The following is a 19856-nucleotide window of genomic DNA, read 5'->3' as shown; positions in this document are numbered from 1 at the left end:
CCACCAATATTTTAATGTTATTCCTCTCTAATGCAAGAGTATAACCCACAGCTGAAAAGAATGACTCATGGCATGCAGCTGACAGAGAATTAGATGAATTTTTCAGTATGTCAATTATCTAATATTTCACTACTATAAAGTGAATTTGCAGCAAGTTTACAACTACACATTCATAACTATACCTCTTGCCACACAAATATACATGTAACTCAAAAGAGGTTTTAAGAGAATAAGAAAAATTATTATTTTATATAGTAAAAGATGATTGCAAACATTTTCTTTGCATTATTCATCCACCTGCAGCTAGTAAAGAGTTGTCACTCTATATGTAACCTGACAGCTCAATTCAATCACAGTTAAAACACAGGACCCAAGAGGTGTAAAAGAGATCACTGCCACTGTCATGTTTACACATTTCTGAGAAACAGTTTTATAATTAATTTCATGGATGTTTCTGTCTGTGTCCTGCTACTGGCAGATAAAATGCAGTCTTTGGAGAACATCTTTTTATCCATCTTGCAATGAATATCTTCTCATCATTTCAAGTGGAAGGCACAGCATGCCTTTAGGGAGCTCAGACTGTGAATTAATCTTGTCTTTTGGAAACATTTTCATAACTGATTCCTCTCTAGAAGACTAAACCTAACCCATCCTTTTGACTTTTCTGTTTTCCCCAACTCTCAGTTTATGGATTCAGAGAAAGAACTCTCAGAAAAGCAACCAGAGGTAAATATCACTACAACTTATAAATTAAGGAAATGCAATAACATCGTCACACAACAAAACCAAAAATTGCAGGAACACATCTGCAAGTATAGGGACGTTATAACTTTTCTACTTCATTAATAAGTTATACAGGCGAACGTCTTAAAGTCACAGAAATCTGACAGATTTCACTGCACATTTGTACCTACTCAGAGAAATCAGCTTTACCCTGGAAATAAGGCTCCCTTCCCTGACTGGAAGGACATCACTGTTTTCTAGAAACCTCCCACAAGATTTAAGAAGCTTCTAGCTAACATTATTCTACTTTTTTCCCTCTTAAAAAAAAAAAAAAATCCATTCTGAGACATTCAGAACAAGAGATTTGATATTTCTACTTAATATCTTTTCTCTGGAAAAACTAATAGCAGCAATTTGTAATTATAAATAGCAGCAATTTGCTATTTATAAAATAATATCAGTACCAATAAAGGATGTCTCAAATCACTAAAATTAAAACCTGATAATTCCTAGGGTAAGATTTACATAGCTAATCCATAAATTACCCCCAAAATTATGTCAAGAAACTAAACAGCAGTAAATGCCAGAATTAAAGTTGCCCTTGTATAATGCCGTTTTTTAAACTGCATAATCACATGCTTATTATTTTTCCACTGGGTCCCTTCCTCCTTCAGTTCACAGATTGGAAACCCCTTAATGAGTAGCTATTTGGTATTTTTAGTTTTATTCTCTTTGTTCAAGGCATAAGCCTATGTTTTATTTACCACACATTAATTAGAAATCTTATTAAAACAGAATTGGTAATTTTTCTAAGATCTTTCTGTTGTGGCTATCAGACACACACTAATACATTTATTTTCAGAACACTCAGGATGTGACAGGTCATTATTATTTATATTTTGCTGGTGTTGAAATAAAGCAGAGCAAAATTAAACCCTGAAGAATGAGACAACTAAGGCTAGTTGTCTGAAAGACAAAGCATTCATTACTACAAAATAGCCACTTAATCCCCAAAGGAGATATATCCATTTCACAAATAAGTAGCAAGTTATGTGGGGAAAATGTCATGTAGGCACAATTAAATAATTAAAGACTTCCATCTGATACATTCGCATAAGGACCAGACAAACAACCTTAATTTCCTAATGTTTGAGGGCTTGGCTTTGCAACCTAAAATATTTAATTTTGACATAATATTTCTTTCCAATTCTCTAGTTTAAAACAGAAACCAAATGAAAAATAGTACTTCTGCCATGGGTGTTACACTGACTCTGGACGCTTACTGCTCTGCTGGGTGATCTCATGGGACAGAAGCAGGAGCAGACTGTAATGCGCTGCGTTTCAGCTCTAGAAGTGACAAATTTCCTTTTCTCTTCCCCTTCTCTGGCTTCTTATCCAGCCTTATTTTCTCCAGACTCTGATCCCAGTCTGTCACCTCGCTGTCCCTTTCACCCAGCCCTGCCAAGTTCTCTCCAGCTGCTTGTCAAATCCTCCCTTGGGGTGACCATCGCCAGACTGAACCCCTTGCCAAATTCATTCCTAATCCTTGCCACGTAGAGATATTTTATGACTTCCTTTGAGTTCCTTACTTGCTCTCGGTAAACTGTCCTGGAGGAAACTAGGGTCAAATCCTACCTTCCGCCAGCTCTTAACCTCATCGCTTGGTCAGTAGCAGTTTCTCCCTCTTGCCGGCCATCCCCCTTTTCACCAAATCCCGTGTACAAATCTATTCCTTTCCCTCTGGGGAACGGGTCTGACTGCATGTAGCTGAAACCCTGCCGAAAGCTGCCTGCACCCCAAAATCTGGAACAGATCACTAGCATCACTGGAGAGACTGGGCTCCTCAGTTGTTTGGTCTGATTTAGAGTAATCATCACAGCTGAGGATGTTTTACTTTTAGTTTGAAGTTTTCCTGAGTGTTTAGTGGACATGGTGCTTGTGCAGTGCACAGGAGTTACAAGAATTGCAAAATGACACAGATTGCCTTAAGGCTCTTTAAGTTGCTACTGGAACAGTCATCTTGTGAAATCAAATATTTCTTGGGAGATAAGAGTGGTTTTACATTAATCAGTACTCAACACAAATTATGATCTGAAAGAAAGGTCAGACAATGAGCTGCTTAAGGCTGGAAGTACTGAGAATAAAATTCCTATTATTTATTCTGGCTCAACGTGACTGGCTAATGAAGATGTTTTAATTGTCACCATTTATCAACACACTAGTTTCACAGCTTTGAAGTTTGATAACATTTATTAAGAAAATTTACCATTAGTGTGCAGGTTGTCAGAAAATATAAATAGCCCTGTGCCACCTTTTTCTCTCAGATGGAAAACTGACTCCCATCAAATCTAATGAGAGGATACTGTCCTAGAACATTTTATCATAAAGATTAATGATTAGTACTGTGTAATATAATCTTCCAAGACAGTGGTATTTAATTTATAAATATGTAACATTATTATTATTATATATGACATTATTAAATATAACATTATCTCTTCTGAGTATGTTTTGTAAAAATATTTGAAGTACTTTCTGAGTCTGTTCTAGGGAGTTAACATGACACACAAATCCAAAACCAAAGAAGTTCAACATTGGGTTTATAAATCCAGTTTTGTAATCCATTCGTAAGTCTATAAACACCTTTTTTTCTTGTTCCATAACAGCATAATTTGAAGTAACAAATGAAAATATTGTAAGCGTTAAACTGACCTTCTAAAAAAACCAGGTGGAGTCTAATCAGGATTGAGTTCCTGCTTTGTAGGCTGCTACGCAAATCAAAACTCACGCATTAAAATCCCCCTCCTAATTTACCCACTGCTATTACAAGCAGTTCTTGCAATGTCCTACTTTTCCATCTGGTTGTGATATCAAAAACAAAAGCAGGTTACTAAGAGAGAGCGCGTCATATGAAACATGTAATCGCATTCTCTGTGTTATACTTCAAAAATATTTTTGCTTCCCACTACAGCAACTTCTACTCCTAGATGTCCAATAAATTTTAAGTACACGAGTACACCTTCTCTGCAAACATGTTAAAGTACATTTTAAAAGTAAACATGCCAAAACCCAGCAAACTCATCAGTCTAGACAGCCAAATTATGATCTATGACACAAGAAAAAGATTTTGATAATTAAGTGGGCCCACACATTTTTAACTTAACTATATTCATTATGAACGTTAATGTCTCTGCAGACATTGTCCACACCTAGTGCAATTCTGTCTTCAAACATGTATGATAAATTGGAAACAAGGGCTATTGCACTGTCAGAAGTGATAATTGTTTATTGCACTACACAGATGAAGCTCTGGTTTTGTTTTACTCATCCCCTTAATTGAAATAATTGCATCACATTCCAGGCCAACTATAAAAGACACTGACAAAGTAAATGATGTATTTAAGTCATCCCATATAATGAAATCACTTCATGTTATACAAACACTAAAAGCATCCATTCCTATATGGAATTTAATGCGGATATGTCCACTTTCCCAATGTCAAGATGAAAGACAAAAAGGAATTGGTATGACATATTAAATGTGACTTTTATTGACAGAAGAATTATCAATTATTAAACATCCTGAGAACTGAAATGGGATAGTTTAAGCAGTACTGTGCATTAATTTTTTCTTATATACTAAATAAAGCAAATCTTGTTAAAAAGAAATGCCTTAAAAATCCAATGCTCTGAAACATAATGGCCTGAGAGTATCAATTTTAAGATCTTTTAAAATGACTGTATTTTACCCTCAGTTACAAATTCTTACATATAACAAACATCCAATAAACACATTCAATAGTTTTTATGTAACCAGACAAATCAAAGGAAAGAAAGGATGGGGTTATAAATTTCATATCTTAATGTGTTTACAGCGAAGAACAAAGTATACATATTACATTTGATTTAAATGCCTCAGATGGTCGGCCAAAAAGCTGTCAGGCAGAAAAGAACAGTCCCAATCAATTCTGTAATGACTTTAGCTAGGAAATTAATATTGGGAAATGATGACTAATGCCCATATAACCAAGTTCCTGTAAGCATAAAGCAGTATGTGCTGAAAGAAACTGTCATTAGCTACTGTATTTTTCCACTAATTGAGTGCTGAGCATTGGCTAGATTTTGATCTGGGTTTTCTTGCAGGATTAACTCAATAATTCAATGGAATTTGAATTTGAATCTGGCTCTTCATTCTTTTTAAAGAACTAAGTCATAAAGTGACATAAAGTAGGTATTTTCTTTTTAAATAATCATCAAAATCCAACTAGTCTTATGGTTTCTTCATTCAATGCATATAGCCACATAATAGAAAGGGCAGAAGAAGTAGACTCTTTATACCTGGGTATATCTATAAAGTTTCCATTGATTCTCTTATTGTTTGCCATTATGAAAATGAAGGAAGAGCAGCAGCTACTCATTTAGCATATATTTGATTCAAACCATAAATATACAGAAAGAGCCAATTTTTAAACCAGCCAAAACATTTTAAGTGAAAATAGTTGCACCAGCCAATCTTCAGTTTCTTTCCTGAAGTTTATTCTATGTATTTAATTAGATGTCTATTGTAAGAGGATATAAGGCCACAAGCTAAAAATTAAGAAACACAATATAGATGCTGATCAGGAAGCTATAGAAGAAAATTTAAACTACATGAAGAAATTTTATAAGCTTTTTTGCAAAGCTAAATTCAGTAAAAGGAATACAATAAGTATTTTGGAAATAAATATTTCTGAGTCTAGACAAAAATAGTAAAGCAATTGAATCCTATAGGATTGTCATATAGCTGAAGGATGGTGACTTCAGCCAGTCACACTAGCTGAGAATAAGCACAGGTAAAGGAAATGTACACTTTTCCACTTTGGACAGTACAGTGTTTGAGCCACCCCTTGCAAAGCAGCTAAACTAATCAGTTTGAAATGTTTACATATAAGTATCTTAACAAAACAGACTAGTTTACCTTCTATATCTTTTACTTAACTACCACCACCATTGTTTTGCCCCTCAATATTGCAAACAGGGTACAGCCCACCCATGTTACCTCAGGATATACTGATGTCGCTGGTGGTTTGAATTTGCATTCCAGTCTCAGGAAGACCAGACCTGCGTCACCCGCCTGCGTCCAGGTGCCAGAAGAGAACTCGTGGCACTCAGCTACGTGAACACACATCTCTGCCTAGACAATTTCAGGAACAATTTTGCTACTTCAAAGAGTTGCAGGAATTTGCATATACGCGAAGAGCCTTGCTGTTGCCATGGCTCCCTCTTCTAAGGCTAGTCATCTCTCACAGCTGTGAGGCAGGAGATGGCAATGAGTCCATTCTTTTCCCCTGTGGAGCTAACTGTAACCCAACAATTAGTGAGCTTGAAGAAGGTCCGGAAGAAATTTGCCCTTCAAAAGTGGGATCTGTTTTATCCAGAATAACACATGTAGTGGTACAAAGCCCAGTATATTATAAAGGCTGTAAACCAATTTATTATTTACACGTTCCTACAAAATGAGCAAGTAATTCCAGCCTACTGCCTGAGCATCAGAAGCACACTATTGACACCACTGCTAGTACCTGTGCTACAGAGTTCAGCACAAAGATAAAAACCTTAAAACCCACATTGAATGAACCAGAATTTTGTAGGCATTTTCAGCAGTAGTTAATTCTACAGATTTTTATGTTGGAAGTTATTTTGCCCTACTTAACACATAAGTAGCACTAATGTATCTGTTACAGAGTGGGGAAGTGGCCAGCTTTCCTACTATAGACTGAGTCTTTAAATAATACAGAAATATTTTTGAAATGGTATTCTTCATAGATTACCATAGCTACAGAGAAATAGAGCAAATTCATCTGTTGTAAAATCACTCTTCTGAACTGCATTGAAAACTTAATAATAGATAATATGTACATGCCTCTGTGTGTGCATGCATGCAAGTATGCTTTATATATATTACATATATGTAAAAATAGATGAATTACAATTTATTTTAAAAAAAAAAAGGTCATTCTATCATAAGCAAAAGTTAATCTGTAGCATGGAACATTAGCCACAGGTCTCTAATTATTGAAATAATGCATATGATGGAGGAATTCTGATCAGTTTCTGTCCAGTCTTGGAGTTTCCACAACTGAAAGGAGTTTTTTTCACCTAAAGGAGCTCCTTTGTAAAATTTCCTGAAAGACTGACTAAGAATATTTATTTTGAAAAGGTTCTTTCTACAGTAAAAGGCTGAAGTTCCATTTATATAACAAAATACATCAAAGTTCATTATAGCCTCTGCGATGACAACCTGGCGTACTGACTGTCATATTTTTTTCAGCCTGAATGAAAATTCTGATTACTGCAATCCGCTGTGGAAAGAGAATGACAATCATAGGCCTCCAGCAACAACACGGGAGGATAATCTATTGTTTGCTATTGTCTCAAAGGCTGTAATGACTCTTATCTTTACACCAAATTGAAGAGAGAAGCTCATTCCAATTATATAAAACAATCTCACAAACACTGCTACTTGATTCTAATTGTGAAGTAAAACACCCAGGTCAAGATATGTTATCCCAACTAATTTTGCTTTAAACATATAGAACAATGCAACAGTCCACAGAAAGAGAAGATACTCATCAGTGTTGGGTTTATCTTACGTTAAAGCAGTACATTTACACTACAATGCTGCTTCTGGAAATTACAATGCCAGCCTCTTTCATTTTATAAAACAGAAGCCAAGGGGGAAACACACTTTTGTTTTAATACACTTAAGTCTCTTTGATCCAACCTCTCCTATCCAGGAACTGATTTCAGGCTAATTAATTCATATGAATGAAAAAAGAAATAAAAGCTCTTGAAGAGACTGAAAAGAGTATTGCTAAGCAAAGATTAGTTCAGTTTAAGTAACATAGCAAACTTAAGTGATAATGCTTTCCACACACTGTTTCTCTACTGTGAAGAGAAACGTTTTTACCTGTAAAACGAAATTCCCTGTGTGCCATTTAGATCAAAATTATAGCAACATATGATTATTATACAAATTAGGTACCCTGTTAATTGAACTGCAGTCTTTAACTGACAGTCAACGTAGTCTTCTCCAAGAAGAACTTCTCAAAGAACACTGAATATCACAAATTTCATGTGATGATTAATTTAAACCATGATGTTTACACAATGGAAGAGTAGTATTCTCCAAACTTTACTGCAAACTATCTTGCAGCTGTGGGGCTTGATGCAAACCTGCCTGATTGCAAGGTGCTGCTCTCCTAGATTTTGCAGAGCAGAATCTGGATTCCTGCAACAAGTGTCTGGTGCAGAAGGATACCAGGGGTATCCTGTGCCAGGGTAGGAGGCCAGAGTACTAGATGGGAGCTACCTGGGAAGAGGTGGTGGTGTGTATTTAGAGGAGCATTTAAGAGTTGCCTAAGGATTTTCAGTGGGTTGGTGCTGTGGGACGCAAAGTAAGGAGATGCTTGAGCAGAGTTAGCTTGGAGGGAGAGACTACCAAGGTTGGTGGGTCCTTACTTCGTACTTTGTTTGCTTTATGCTAATCTTTCTCAGGAGAGACCTAAGCAAAAGCCCCTCGGTATTACTGGTGAAGGTCACAGAAGATCATTTACTAAGAGAAGGAAGGGATTTCAAGGAAGAGCTGAAGCAATGCACTACATTACTCTCCATTGCTTTTGCACTCTGTCAAAAGATATTGAACACCTATCTTTGTGGGTGATTGGATCTTTGCAAAACAAACCGTAATTGCAATTTGTTTTCTCCTTTCTTTGAAGCTGTGCCCACAACTCGTTAATCTTAAAGACTGACAGGCACATGGCCAAAGCCCGACTTCTCACTCCTTGTGGGACAGATTGCTGATATAGGCAGTGTATAATGCCATACAATTACAGCAATATATAACGCCATATAATTCAGAAAGACAGAAAGACAAAGATTGATACTGGGAGTAAAAAAGTCTTCTGAGTCAAATTTGGCCAAAACCGAAGCCCATGCAGTGCAAAGAGCAAATCCTGTGAGTTTGAAACAGAACAATAGAAAATACCATATACATAAAAGATATCTCAAAGTTTAGTAGCTCGATTGCATGCTCCAAATGTATTATGGTTACAATAGATTATAGTCAATATAAATGTCTATATTACAATTTAGTAAGAAATTAGGCTAATCAGAAGTTAGACATATGAGCAAATACCACTCCTCAAAACCAAAGGCCAAACTTTAGCCAAACTAGCCAAAATCTAGTAAAGCAAAAAAATACACTTTCTTTTTGTTTTATAGATTTTTTTTTTGCTATTAAAAAAAAAAAGAGAGAAAAATTCAGAATTATTTAGGAAACACTTTCATTTATGAAGAAAAAGCCATTTTTTATCTGAAAATGTATACAAACAAAATTTCAAGCTTCAGTATTGTTGCCAAGAAATTATTACACTGTGAAGGGAAATTTTTTGAGATAGTGACATAAAACGTAGTAGATTCAATATTGTAACTCTAGGTTAATCTCTTTCTGAGCTGTAAAAATGGTTACCAGTTCTCTTCGGTGTATGCAGAAAAATAAAGCTTACACTCTAAGGTTTTCAATTTAAGCCCCAAAACTCAATTATGACCCAAATTCTTCAGCATGAAAGCTCAAGATTTAAATCTCTCTATAAACAGTTCTTATTACTTCTGACCAAGTTAATTACAAAATATTTTGTGCAGCTGTTAAACAATCATTACAGGTGTCCTCTTACTTAATCCTCTGTAGGGAGTTAGAAGTCTCTTACCATAACTACACTGTAGTCAGTACAATTATTTTAATTTATACGCTGCTCTAGACTATAATATTACTAATGAATAAGGAATATTCTCGCAACAGTAATTCATGAATCTTCCGTAGATTAAAGTATTTTGTAAGCAGCTTTCAAAATTGGCTTTTATGACTATGTCATTCAAAATCCGTTTTCTCTCACAGAGGATAATTGAATAATAGTGGTATTTTTTTTGACCTTTTGAAGAAGCAAGACAACTTGGACTGTCAAACCAACTCCATAATACACATTATTATTTTTCTTCCAGCTATACTTACTGCAATGTATCTTACTTTACTCACACTTTATTTGGTTCTGCACTCAGAGGATCAGCTTTGTTAGTGGGATTACATTAGGGAATTCAGTCAAGTCATTGCAGGCATGAGTCTGACCTATTGAAAAATAGCTGTTTTCTATTTACTTTTCTCAAAGTCTCTTCGTGAACCTTTGAAAACCTATGCTGTGTAGGAGAAGGAGCTTGATTCTAGAGCAACTAGAGGGCCTATCCTTCCTAACCAATACTAAAGGACTTCTCTCTATTCCAGGCAGCGTGGTCTTAAGGACTGAGAAAGCTGAGAACAACAAAAACTGCTACCCTTTTGGACTACATTTTAGCATCTTCACTCTGGTCGGTGTGGACTGTGGGAAAAAGCGTCTTACCATCGCTGTTGAGGCAGACGACGACAGGAACCTGCGTACCAGGGCCACATGTCTTCTCATTGTCGGGAATGCACTCCTCCAGCCCCACGATTTTCCAGTCGTAGCAGGAGGGCTCTTCACAGGGGATGGCTTCCAGCAGGTGAGGGCAGTTTCCCGTTCCTCCTGTAGGCTCATTGGTGATGCGCCGTTTCCTTAGCTTAAAGCCTGAAATATCCATGAAAATACAAAGGGCAGAATAATTCAATTCTAAAATGCAAAGTGAAGAGATTTTTATCTATCTGCACCTGAGTGAACAGTTATGTTTCTCTTCTGTGTAAAAGGTACCAGACACTCAGTGCAACACTGCATTTTAGATAATTGGGTAGAGAACTCATTAAAGAAGGAAGAGAGGTAAAACTTAACAAGATCATCAAAATTTTTTAGCTTATTCAGTAAGCTTTGCCTTAAATCCCCGTTTATCCTAGTAATACAAACTCCAGGAAGGAGACATTTCCTGTGCATCACTCTTGCCAGATCCATCTCATCTAACAAAGCTTGACTAGATTGCTGGATTGCCATTTCTCAAAGATGTTGTTTGGTTTCTTCTCAGATATCTTCCAACAGGGATGGATTATCAAGTGAAATCAGCTTATAATCACTACTCTCCCCCCAAAAAATATAAGGAAAAAAAGACTACGTTGCCAGAAAAGGCAAGGCATGGAAATAACCCCAAGAAGCGCTATGAACAAATTTTCAGTAATTAACATCAGAATATTCCCTTGCAAGCATTTACAGATTTCCTTAAGACTACCTAAGCTCATTTTAGATCGGAGAAACTGATGGGCCTTTATACAGTGTGTCATCTGCCAGGTCAATGTCAGTCTCTAAGAGCAACCCTCTCTTTCACTTTCAGGATGACATGTTGAAAAAGCCAGACTAAATCTGTAGTCAGAACAACCTAACCAAACTGAATGGATTCAGGAAATAGTTTCTCATGTAATAATTTTCTATAGTTTCTGATATATCTGATCAGAATATTTTAACTTTAGCAAAGGTTTGTTTCTTTTCACATCTCTTCAGAGTCTCTTTTGTTTTATCTGAGTATTCAGGCAGGTTAGTAATACACAGATATTTTTTATAAAATACTACATATAACTCTTTAATTTCAACCAGGACACAAACTAAACAGGAGAGAGTTTTCAAATACATATGTGCAAGAATTGATTCTTTGTTTGAAGATGTGCCTCAATTCAATTTTAATAAATATTACTTTAAAAATACATTTCCATGTATCTTTAATTGTTTTTTTCTAAATTGAAGAGGTCAGCCAAATTATGGCCAAATGATTTACTAAGCCTGCCACAAAAGGCTGATATAATTTCAAAAAAAGAACTCCAGTGTCTACTGCAACAAAGGAGGCAAATGATCCACAGTAAAGGCCCATTCCTGAAATATGTAGAGACTTGCTGCTAAAACTGGGAGTGCTTGTACAACTTTTACATCATTCTCTCAGAAGAACTGTCAATGCAATTATGAAAAAAAAAAAAAAGAATTTCCAGATGAGAGGAAAACATTGGGAAAGTTCCCAAAGAAAAGATCCCTGCTCATGTGTGCAGGAATAAAGACTTGCACAAAGTACATCCTAATACATTTCCATTAGGCAGGTGTCCAAATCAGTCTCACAAACCTAAACATTACCACCGAAAATGTAGCAAATCTCTCATTGATGGAACAGCAACAGAAATAACAGGCTACCTGACAGCTGTATTCAGAGAGACTTAATCCAATAGGCTTACACACTGCATTGGTTTTTCCTTCTTGAATTGATCAAGGTGAGACAGCATTGTAAAACTTACATTATTGCTGCCCAGACTGAAGCGTAGTTAGCAGTATACCAGGAAGAAGAAACTAAGCTAAGGTGGTAATTACAGTTGCTCCTTCAAGTGGACGTATGTGGCTGCCCTTTCTTATGTGTTTTCAATCAAGGAACCAAGTCTGTATTCTCAACTTTTGTCAAATAATCACATCGCAGCAATGACTAGGCCAGTTGTTCTCATTTACAGCCAGAGACCTGCAAACTTCTTACATGAGGTCCTTGTCACAGTGTTCTTGCTTTCCTATTTTGGTGTCAGGTTACTACAGTCTGTTCTGCATAGGAATGAACTGTACAACATGTGAAAATTGAAACCAGCACATGTCATCAGAAAAACAGTGTCACTTATCAACAGTGAATGGTCCCAGCTCTTTGCCAGAGCATGCTTTACGGTTTACTGGTGAATTCTTAAGCTATTACTGAACTGTAAATCTTTGAGTGACTTGAACACTATGCACCTCGAAGGCTGCTTCTGTCCTCCTTTCGAGACAGTGCCAGAATTGTGATTTGAACACATATACAAACTGTATCCCTTTCAGTTTGAGAGGAAGGCTTGAAACTGGAATTGATCTGTAATAACTCAAATTGACCTTGAGAGCCTAGTAAACAGCCTACATTTTTGCCAGCTTTGGTGGAGCAGTAATGCTAAATATAGTCCTAGTTCAATGACCTTTTTTTGATGCTCAGAGGCACTGGATATACCCTTCTTGGTAAAAAATTTAGTATGCTTGCATAGCCAGAGGTGCCTAGTGACTTAGGAATATGAAATAATCACCATTAAAAGGCTTAGCTGAATTTTTACATACCCTTCTTGGCCTGAGGGTCATCACAGCTTTCATAGGTGCATGGTCCCCAGGCTGACCACGCCGAGGTCTCACACTCTGTAGGACAGGGGATATGGCACAGCTGGGAGGTGCTGGGAAGAGGTCCCGTACACAGCCTGCGGTCCACCGGCCTCGAGGCTGTCAAAACAAAGCCAACACATTTCTCACGTGTCACTGGTCATGATCCTCAGCTCTAAGTGGACAGAACCATCCTTCATTCAGAAAGGCTGCTATCTCATCATTTTAATCTGATGAAGTGATGGAAAAATGCCTGTCTTGAAAAAATGAAACAGAAGTCAGTTTACTCTCTGCATGAACAGAGCCAAATCCGATTACGTGGAGTCAGGAAGACTGTAGATATTGCAGCACCCTCTCGAACCTAGTCCTTTCATTTAATGGATAGATTATGTTATTAAAGCAGTTGTTCACAATGTGCTCTGTGTAAATCGATGCCCTGTTGTCTTATTGAGTATGTCTTCACTTAAGAAACAGAACAAAAAGCTGTATAAACCCCTTTGCTCCTATATGATACTATAACTTCAAAAGCCTGGTTAATTAATATTTAGAAAATTATTTTTAAGCTATAACCTGAAACACAGTTAAAATGATGGCAAAATTTAGTTTTTTCTTTTACTCTAAAGACCTTCAAGTGCACATTCAGCAATAAGATCTGTGCAGTAGCAGCTTTAGTTCAAGAAAGGCTTTGTTTTAGACACATATATGGTTTGCATATAATATAGATATACATAATATATTTAAAAGAATTAAAACTCTGCACAAGACAATTGATTTTTTCATTAAAGTATTATTAATCTGTAAAGACACATGTGAAGGCAGATTCTTCTGTTCTTTAAGGATCAATAAGCCCTGGAACAGGCCAAAATCACCCTGCTTCTTCCATACGTTACTCTTTTGAATTCCCAGGTTACACAAATGATAGGACAACCCTATAAGGTGCCAGAGCAAGGCACAGAACTCTGAAACAAAATGTACCATTTCATTACAAACAAGATTTTAATGCTCTTTCATAATATAGGACTTGACAAAATATTAAGCAGAGAATTAAGCAGAGAATACCTGCTAGAAGGCTAAGTGAAGTCTGCCATATTCATTCACTTTGGTTGATTGAAGAAATATGCAATTTCTTAACTTAAAACACTTTCATCCTACTCCCTCAGCATTTTTCCACAGGAGTTACCGCATTAATTTTCTGCCACCACTACAAATAATCTCTTTTGATGGAAAGAGCTCTCTGATGAAACATATTCTGAAATAAGTTCAGAATATGACAAAATATCCTTCTGAAAGATGAGATCAATAATCACAGATATAATGTTAAAGTAAACATCAGGTTGTTAAAGTATGGTCTCATTTTTAGATATGTGTGTGTCTTTCCATTCAGACTTTCTAAGTAGATGATCTTTCCAGTTACAGAATAAGAATTTAATTCTCACTTTTTAAGGGGAAAAGGGAATGAAAAATCTTTCAGGTTTTCCTTGTTGCCTCCTTTGGCAAAAAGTTTTACACTGTGTTGCTCCACAAAATGAAGGCATGAAGATGGCAGATAGTCATTCAACATTACTGCCTCCAGCTCACCAATCTCTTAACACAAAATAATACAAGAACAAATATTCCAACATTTGCATAATGTTATGTTGGAATTAAATTTTATGACAGAACATTGCATCTTACAAGAAGTTTGACAGGCGCACCTAATGTGCATGATAATCAACATAATATGCATATCTTGTGTAGAACATGGATATAAATAAACATAATTTGCCTGTAATTGAATTTGTGTTGAATAGTTTCTAATAAAAAAAGAGAAACAGAAAGTAATTGCTAACGGTACTTTTTAACCTTGATTTAATCAGGGAATTGCCCAAGTGAGACAGTTGAAATTAAGGGTCAATTACACCCCTGACACGCAGCCTTGCTCCAGGGAACAAAGTGTTCCGAGGAATGCTGTGCTTCATCTCCAGCCTGCATCAGGATAAAGCACTTACCATCACACTAGTTCATGGGATGTTACTCAGAAAAATAACAAAGACCTTTCATCAGGAAGCTTTAAATAGCAGATTTTCATATTACAGATGTTCCCTATCTCAACCAGGTTTTTTTTAAGAGTCTGCCAATAGAAGGTACTACTGTGCTACTGTCACAATCCTTTTGGCTTCAAGCTAAATTTGTGATGGTCCTGAAATTCTAAAATATGAGGAATTGGGACTTTGTTTGGCTTTAAAGAGGCTGACTTAAGTAATATGAACGCTATTCCAACGTTTTTTGAGGTATCTGTCCAGTAAGAATTCTAGGTCTTGTCAGCAAACATTGTTAAATAAACTTATAATGAAAACACCTACTGAAAATATCTGCATTTTCCATCACTCATTAGAAAGAAGGGAAAGAAAGAAGTGCTTTGGGGTAAGTGGTATCAATAAATCTCTCAATATGCCAAAATATTTTTGAAATGCTGTTCTTAGAACATAAGTGATATACAAATGTCTGTTAGCAGATATGTTATATATTGCTTTTAAAACAAAAGAATTCAACAGTAGGACAGACAAGTTATATACCAGATCATTAAAAAATGTTTTCATCATTGAACACTCAGGGTGTATTTCACCCAGGATCATTCAGAATTCTCTCTTTGAGATGACAGCAAAATAAGAAAACTTAGCCTTGCCTGGGTATCTTATGAACATCTTGCTCCCATTAATTTAAATGGATTTCTTTCAGCGTCAAAAAAGTATAAATGAGCTCAGCTTTTGCTGCTTATTGTTTAGCAAAGATGCTTTGAGAAAAGATCATGCTGGATGCAGAAATTTACAGTTTAAAACCTTGTCTTATTCCTGTCCTTTCATACTCTTTTGTAACAGCAATAAAGATTGTTCTTTATTCCTTGGCAGTGATGCTGAATGCTGATTAGACTGTGTGTAATGCTACAAGCTCTGTGTGGAATTTGACCAAATTTTGGGCCAAAAATGGAAGGAAAAGTGAATGCATTTTGATAATCTCTCTTTCTCCTTCAGTTTAACTAAAAAATTAGACTCAGTTTTGAATGAATTTCAGGTTTGGGGTAGTGACGTAAAAGCTAAAATGATATTCAATCACCCTGTCCTCAAATCATCTACTATATTAGGAAATTTTAGCTGAATACCTTTTATACCCCGGTAGAACACCTCCCCGAATGACTACATTTTAAAAAGAACTGAAAAGAAAAAACACAATTCTGTTCTTAACCATTTGCTACATTTATTGAGGTCTCAACCTCACCATTCTTCTCCAGGAACCCTCAACAGAGTACTGCCCAGTAAAAACCAGGCTGGCAAAGAGAGTGAATTTATATGCGGCTGCATCAGCATAAGCAGACACAACTTTATATTCCTCCTTCTGGTCATTTGTTGCTGTGAAAAACAACAGTGCTCTCACTCAAAAAGCAAGAAAAACCCAAGCCCAAAACACATTATGACCAACAATGAAAGAATACATATTCTTCCCCCATTTTCTACAATGCTGAATGCTGTCATCAAAAGACATCAGGACCTGATCCTCTAAGCAACTGCATATCTCCATGCAAGTAAGCAGTTCCTCCGTGTTTAACAGCAACAAATGCATGTTTGCAGATGTAGAATAAATTTATTCCCATAAAAGAACTTTCCTCCCATTCTCATTCTACATCGAGGGCTTTAAAGGTACCATCACGGTAAGCCTTCTCTCATAGGCTTACCGTGAGAGAAACTTCATGACTAAACCAGTTAAATAGGTGAACAGAGACGAAACAGTTCAAGTCGGTGGCAAGTAAATGGCAGAATTACAGTGGCCTCCGGGAATCTTGATTGTCAGCTGCCTAATTACTCCACCCAAGACTCCCCCTTCTTCCTCAAGTCTAAATTTATGAATTCTGATAGAAGATAATATAGACCTCAATGCCATGAGGGATTCTGATGTAGCTAAGTATTAAAAGTTCAAATTTTTACTAGAGCCCTAACTTGGAGTTTTAAATCTACAAAAGGGACTGGAAATAGCAGCTGTGATGAACGCAACGAAGCGCTCAGAATCGAGAGGAGAATAAGTCACCTGCTCAAACGGTTCAGGAGTGGAGCAGGGAACGGTCCCAGCATCCTAGCTGTCTCGTGAACGTCATCAGTTTGAGTTCAGGCCTCTCACTTTCAAACTGATCTGAAATTTCCTGAGAATGCACAAATCCGTTAAACTATTTCAGAGCTATATAAACGTGTTAATTATACACATACAGCCAACGTAGTTCCCCTGAAAGGGACGTTGCCTCCTTTGCATGCTTTTGATTGAAAGGCCAGGTCAGAGGCCTTAATTTACCTACCTGTTATTTCAAAAGTGATCGATAGCAGAGGTGCAGCACTAGCCTTCGACTTGCTCTGCGACTGACTTTCTGAAATAACAGGGAAACGCCACCGTGAGTATATGAGAACGGAGGTCTTCAAAGCAGCCTTACCGAGACAGCATTCACTACCACCAACAGCAAACTAGACTGAAATGAAGGCATTTCCATACAGCTAAAACTGGGAGGTGTCTCCCCCAGCTTTCTCCCATCCTCAAATTACTCATAGTTTTCAGATGTCGTTGTTTGTAGAGGCACTGATTTTATTGTCCCCAGGAGGGCTGGGAGAGCAGCAGCAGCACTTGCCCACCCCCAACCCAAGACGGGAGGGGAGAGAGGAAGGATGAGTGGAGAAGCAGCTCCTCTGAAAATCTGTCCCCTAGCATGAAAACACCCCAGAGCTCCTTTTTAAACTAAGACCCACTTCACCCCTAGTCTGAGCTCTTGAAAAACTGTTCTCATGTTTATGCATCCAAAGACTAGTTACATTTTAATCAGCTTTCCGGGGCCTGCAGAGATTACCTCCTGATGGGCTCCGCGTATTCCTGTCACAGTCTGATAAGGGCAGATTTCACACCCGCCTAAGCCGGCGACACTTCACAGCCTACCAAAACCCTAATCATCATTCTGAACCGTAAGCTGCCACTGATTTTATTGTTACCTCTCCTTAGCTGGGAGGTTTTACTCCTTTACTCTAAGGCAGGGGCATCTAAACTTTGTTCGGTAGAGGCGATTTACTAAAAGCCCTTGGGCGGAACCTGATTTGCATTAAACGAAGGGGCTTGAAAGCTTCTTCTTTAATAAATAGAGATGTGGGGCCCACGGAGCACACAAGTCACATCCCACTGATCCAAGCAGACACACTGAAATGGATGTCGGCATTAATATTCCCCACAAACTCTACCTCTACGGCAAGTTTGAGAGCACCTTTAACCCACAGCAGAAACCTCACTAGCCTACAGTTTGGTCAGCTCTGGTCTAAATGTTGTATTACACGTGGCTTGTATAATGATGTTGCTTTTCCTGAAGTATGTGGCTGTATTTTTTTTCTTTTAAATAATAATGTGTGTTTGGATGAAACAGCTACAGAAGAGGATAAAATTTAATTAACAAGCTAAATATGTTTAGCTTAATTCACTAATTTCTAAATCTATAGTGCTGCATTAGTATGCAGAAGTAGACGTAACATAAAATACTCAAGTGTTGTTCTTAGTACATATATTACCAAACGAATTAAAGATTTTGTCTTCTAAGCTATTCTCTCTTTTCCTAAGAAGCTGAACAAGCTGTAACTGTGTCAGGATATAATCTCTTCTCTCTTTCAGTTAAGGAAACAAACCCATGAAATTATATTGGCTTGAAGTCCTGAAAGCGACTTAAGAACTTGACCAAATAAAAAAAAAAAAAAAATTAAAAAAAAAAATCGATTCCTTGAGAATGAAATATAGTCATATTTTTACATAATTCTATACTGAGCTTACATGCCAGAATTGACATATGCCATCTGTACATCAAACCCCACAGGTTCATCACCCAGCTGAAGGACACACAGGAAATTTACAGTAGAGGAAGGAACCGAATCTAGGATTTCTGACCCGCCTTCTCATGCTCTTTCTTATCCTTCACATAAGACAATATTTTTCAGTAGATATTAAGAAATAGTAATTTGTAGCTAGGAACCAGTATTTGCAGCATAGAGAATGAAATCTCTGCTACTGCAATTAAGTATTTTCATCTGAACTAGAAAATAACAATAACCTGCAAGGTAAGAAGGCTTCATGACAGAAGACAATGGCTGTCAAGGAGGTCTGGAATGCTGAAGTGCTCTGATTTCACACTAATTCAATTGCAAGTGAATCAAATTTACCTTCTTTTTCCTTGAGGGTATTTAAATAGGAGAGGAGATTTTCATTAGCTTGCACGCAGTACATTTCCCGGGTTTGAATGCCACCTCCGCACAATGCCGTCTGATTTCCTCGCCTCTTGTCCTGTTGGCTAAGGAGAGGATCGACACGGCATTCTGTCCACTCTGTGGTCCGCCAACCATACCTGGATCAAATTTGGTTAATTGGGTCTTTAGAAATCATAAAGGCATTTTACACAGCACTAAGTTATACAAGCTGAAACACTTTAATAGCTGTATTCGTTTTCTAAAAGGCCTGAGCCCCACAATTTCTTGTAAACAGAGATGCGTTAAGTCTGATATTTTATGCGGGTGGAAACTTTTCCTCTATTATTTCACTTTTGAAATCATTACTTTTTAGGAAGATCTTTTCTGTTCAATTTCTGAAACATACTGCACATATAAATATTTTATTGGAGGGAAGAAAAACTTGATATACAGAGACATATAGTCTATGTTCAGATAAGCTAACTTTCAAGATTGTGACTCTCGGCATTTGTTTAGAGCTAGACAATTTATATGAACCAAAGCCAAAATATCAAAGAAATATGCCCGCTGAGAAACATAAGAGCCAGAAAAGGAGAAGGAAAAAACCACAACAACCCAACCCCCCAAGAACGAACCCAAAAACCTCTTGTTCATCTTTGATAAGAGAGCAGAAGTTTCTCCTGAATATCAAGGTCAAACTATAATTGTATTTTTTTATTATTACTTCAGAAAAACCTTTCAGTAAGTTCCTTTTTCACTGTCAAGAGGAAGATGGCTC

The 19856-nt window shown here is 37.0% G+C and overlaps 1 protein-coding gene across 2 annotated transcripts in view; it reads right to left on the bottom strand.

Annotated features, from left to right (window-relative positions):
* THSD7A (thrombospondin type 1 domain containing 7A) overlaps window positions 1-19856 on the bottom strand; it is a 293689-nt gene that overhangs the window by 86381 nt on the left and 187452 nt on the right. The window contains exons 6-9 of one of the 2 annotated variants that reach the window (XM_075143672.1): window positions 19055-19236; window positions 17170-17238; window positions 12813-12968; window positions 10155-10358 (exon numbers count right to left, since the gene is read on the bottom strand). In XM_075143672.1, the coding sequence (XP_074999773.1) occupies window positions 10155-10358; window positions 12813-12968; window positions 17170-17238; window positions 19055-19236 (611 nt within the window). The remainder of the gene's footprint in view (window positions 1-10154; window positions 10359-12812; window positions 12969-17169; window positions 17239-19054; window positions 19237-19856) is intronic. The other variant, XM_075143673.1, reaches the window with a different exon arrangement.

Source organism: Calonectris borealis, chromosome 2, assembly GCF_964195595.1.
Source record: "Calonectris borealis chromosome 2, bCalBor7.hap1.2, whole genome shotgun sequence".
NCBI classification, from domain to species: Eukaryota; Metazoa; Chordata; class Aves; order Procellariiformes; family Procellariidae; genus Calonectris; species Calonectris borealis.
The sequence above is the reverse complement of the archived record's forward strand: the minus strand, read 5'-3'. Positions and strand labels throughout refer to the sequence as shown.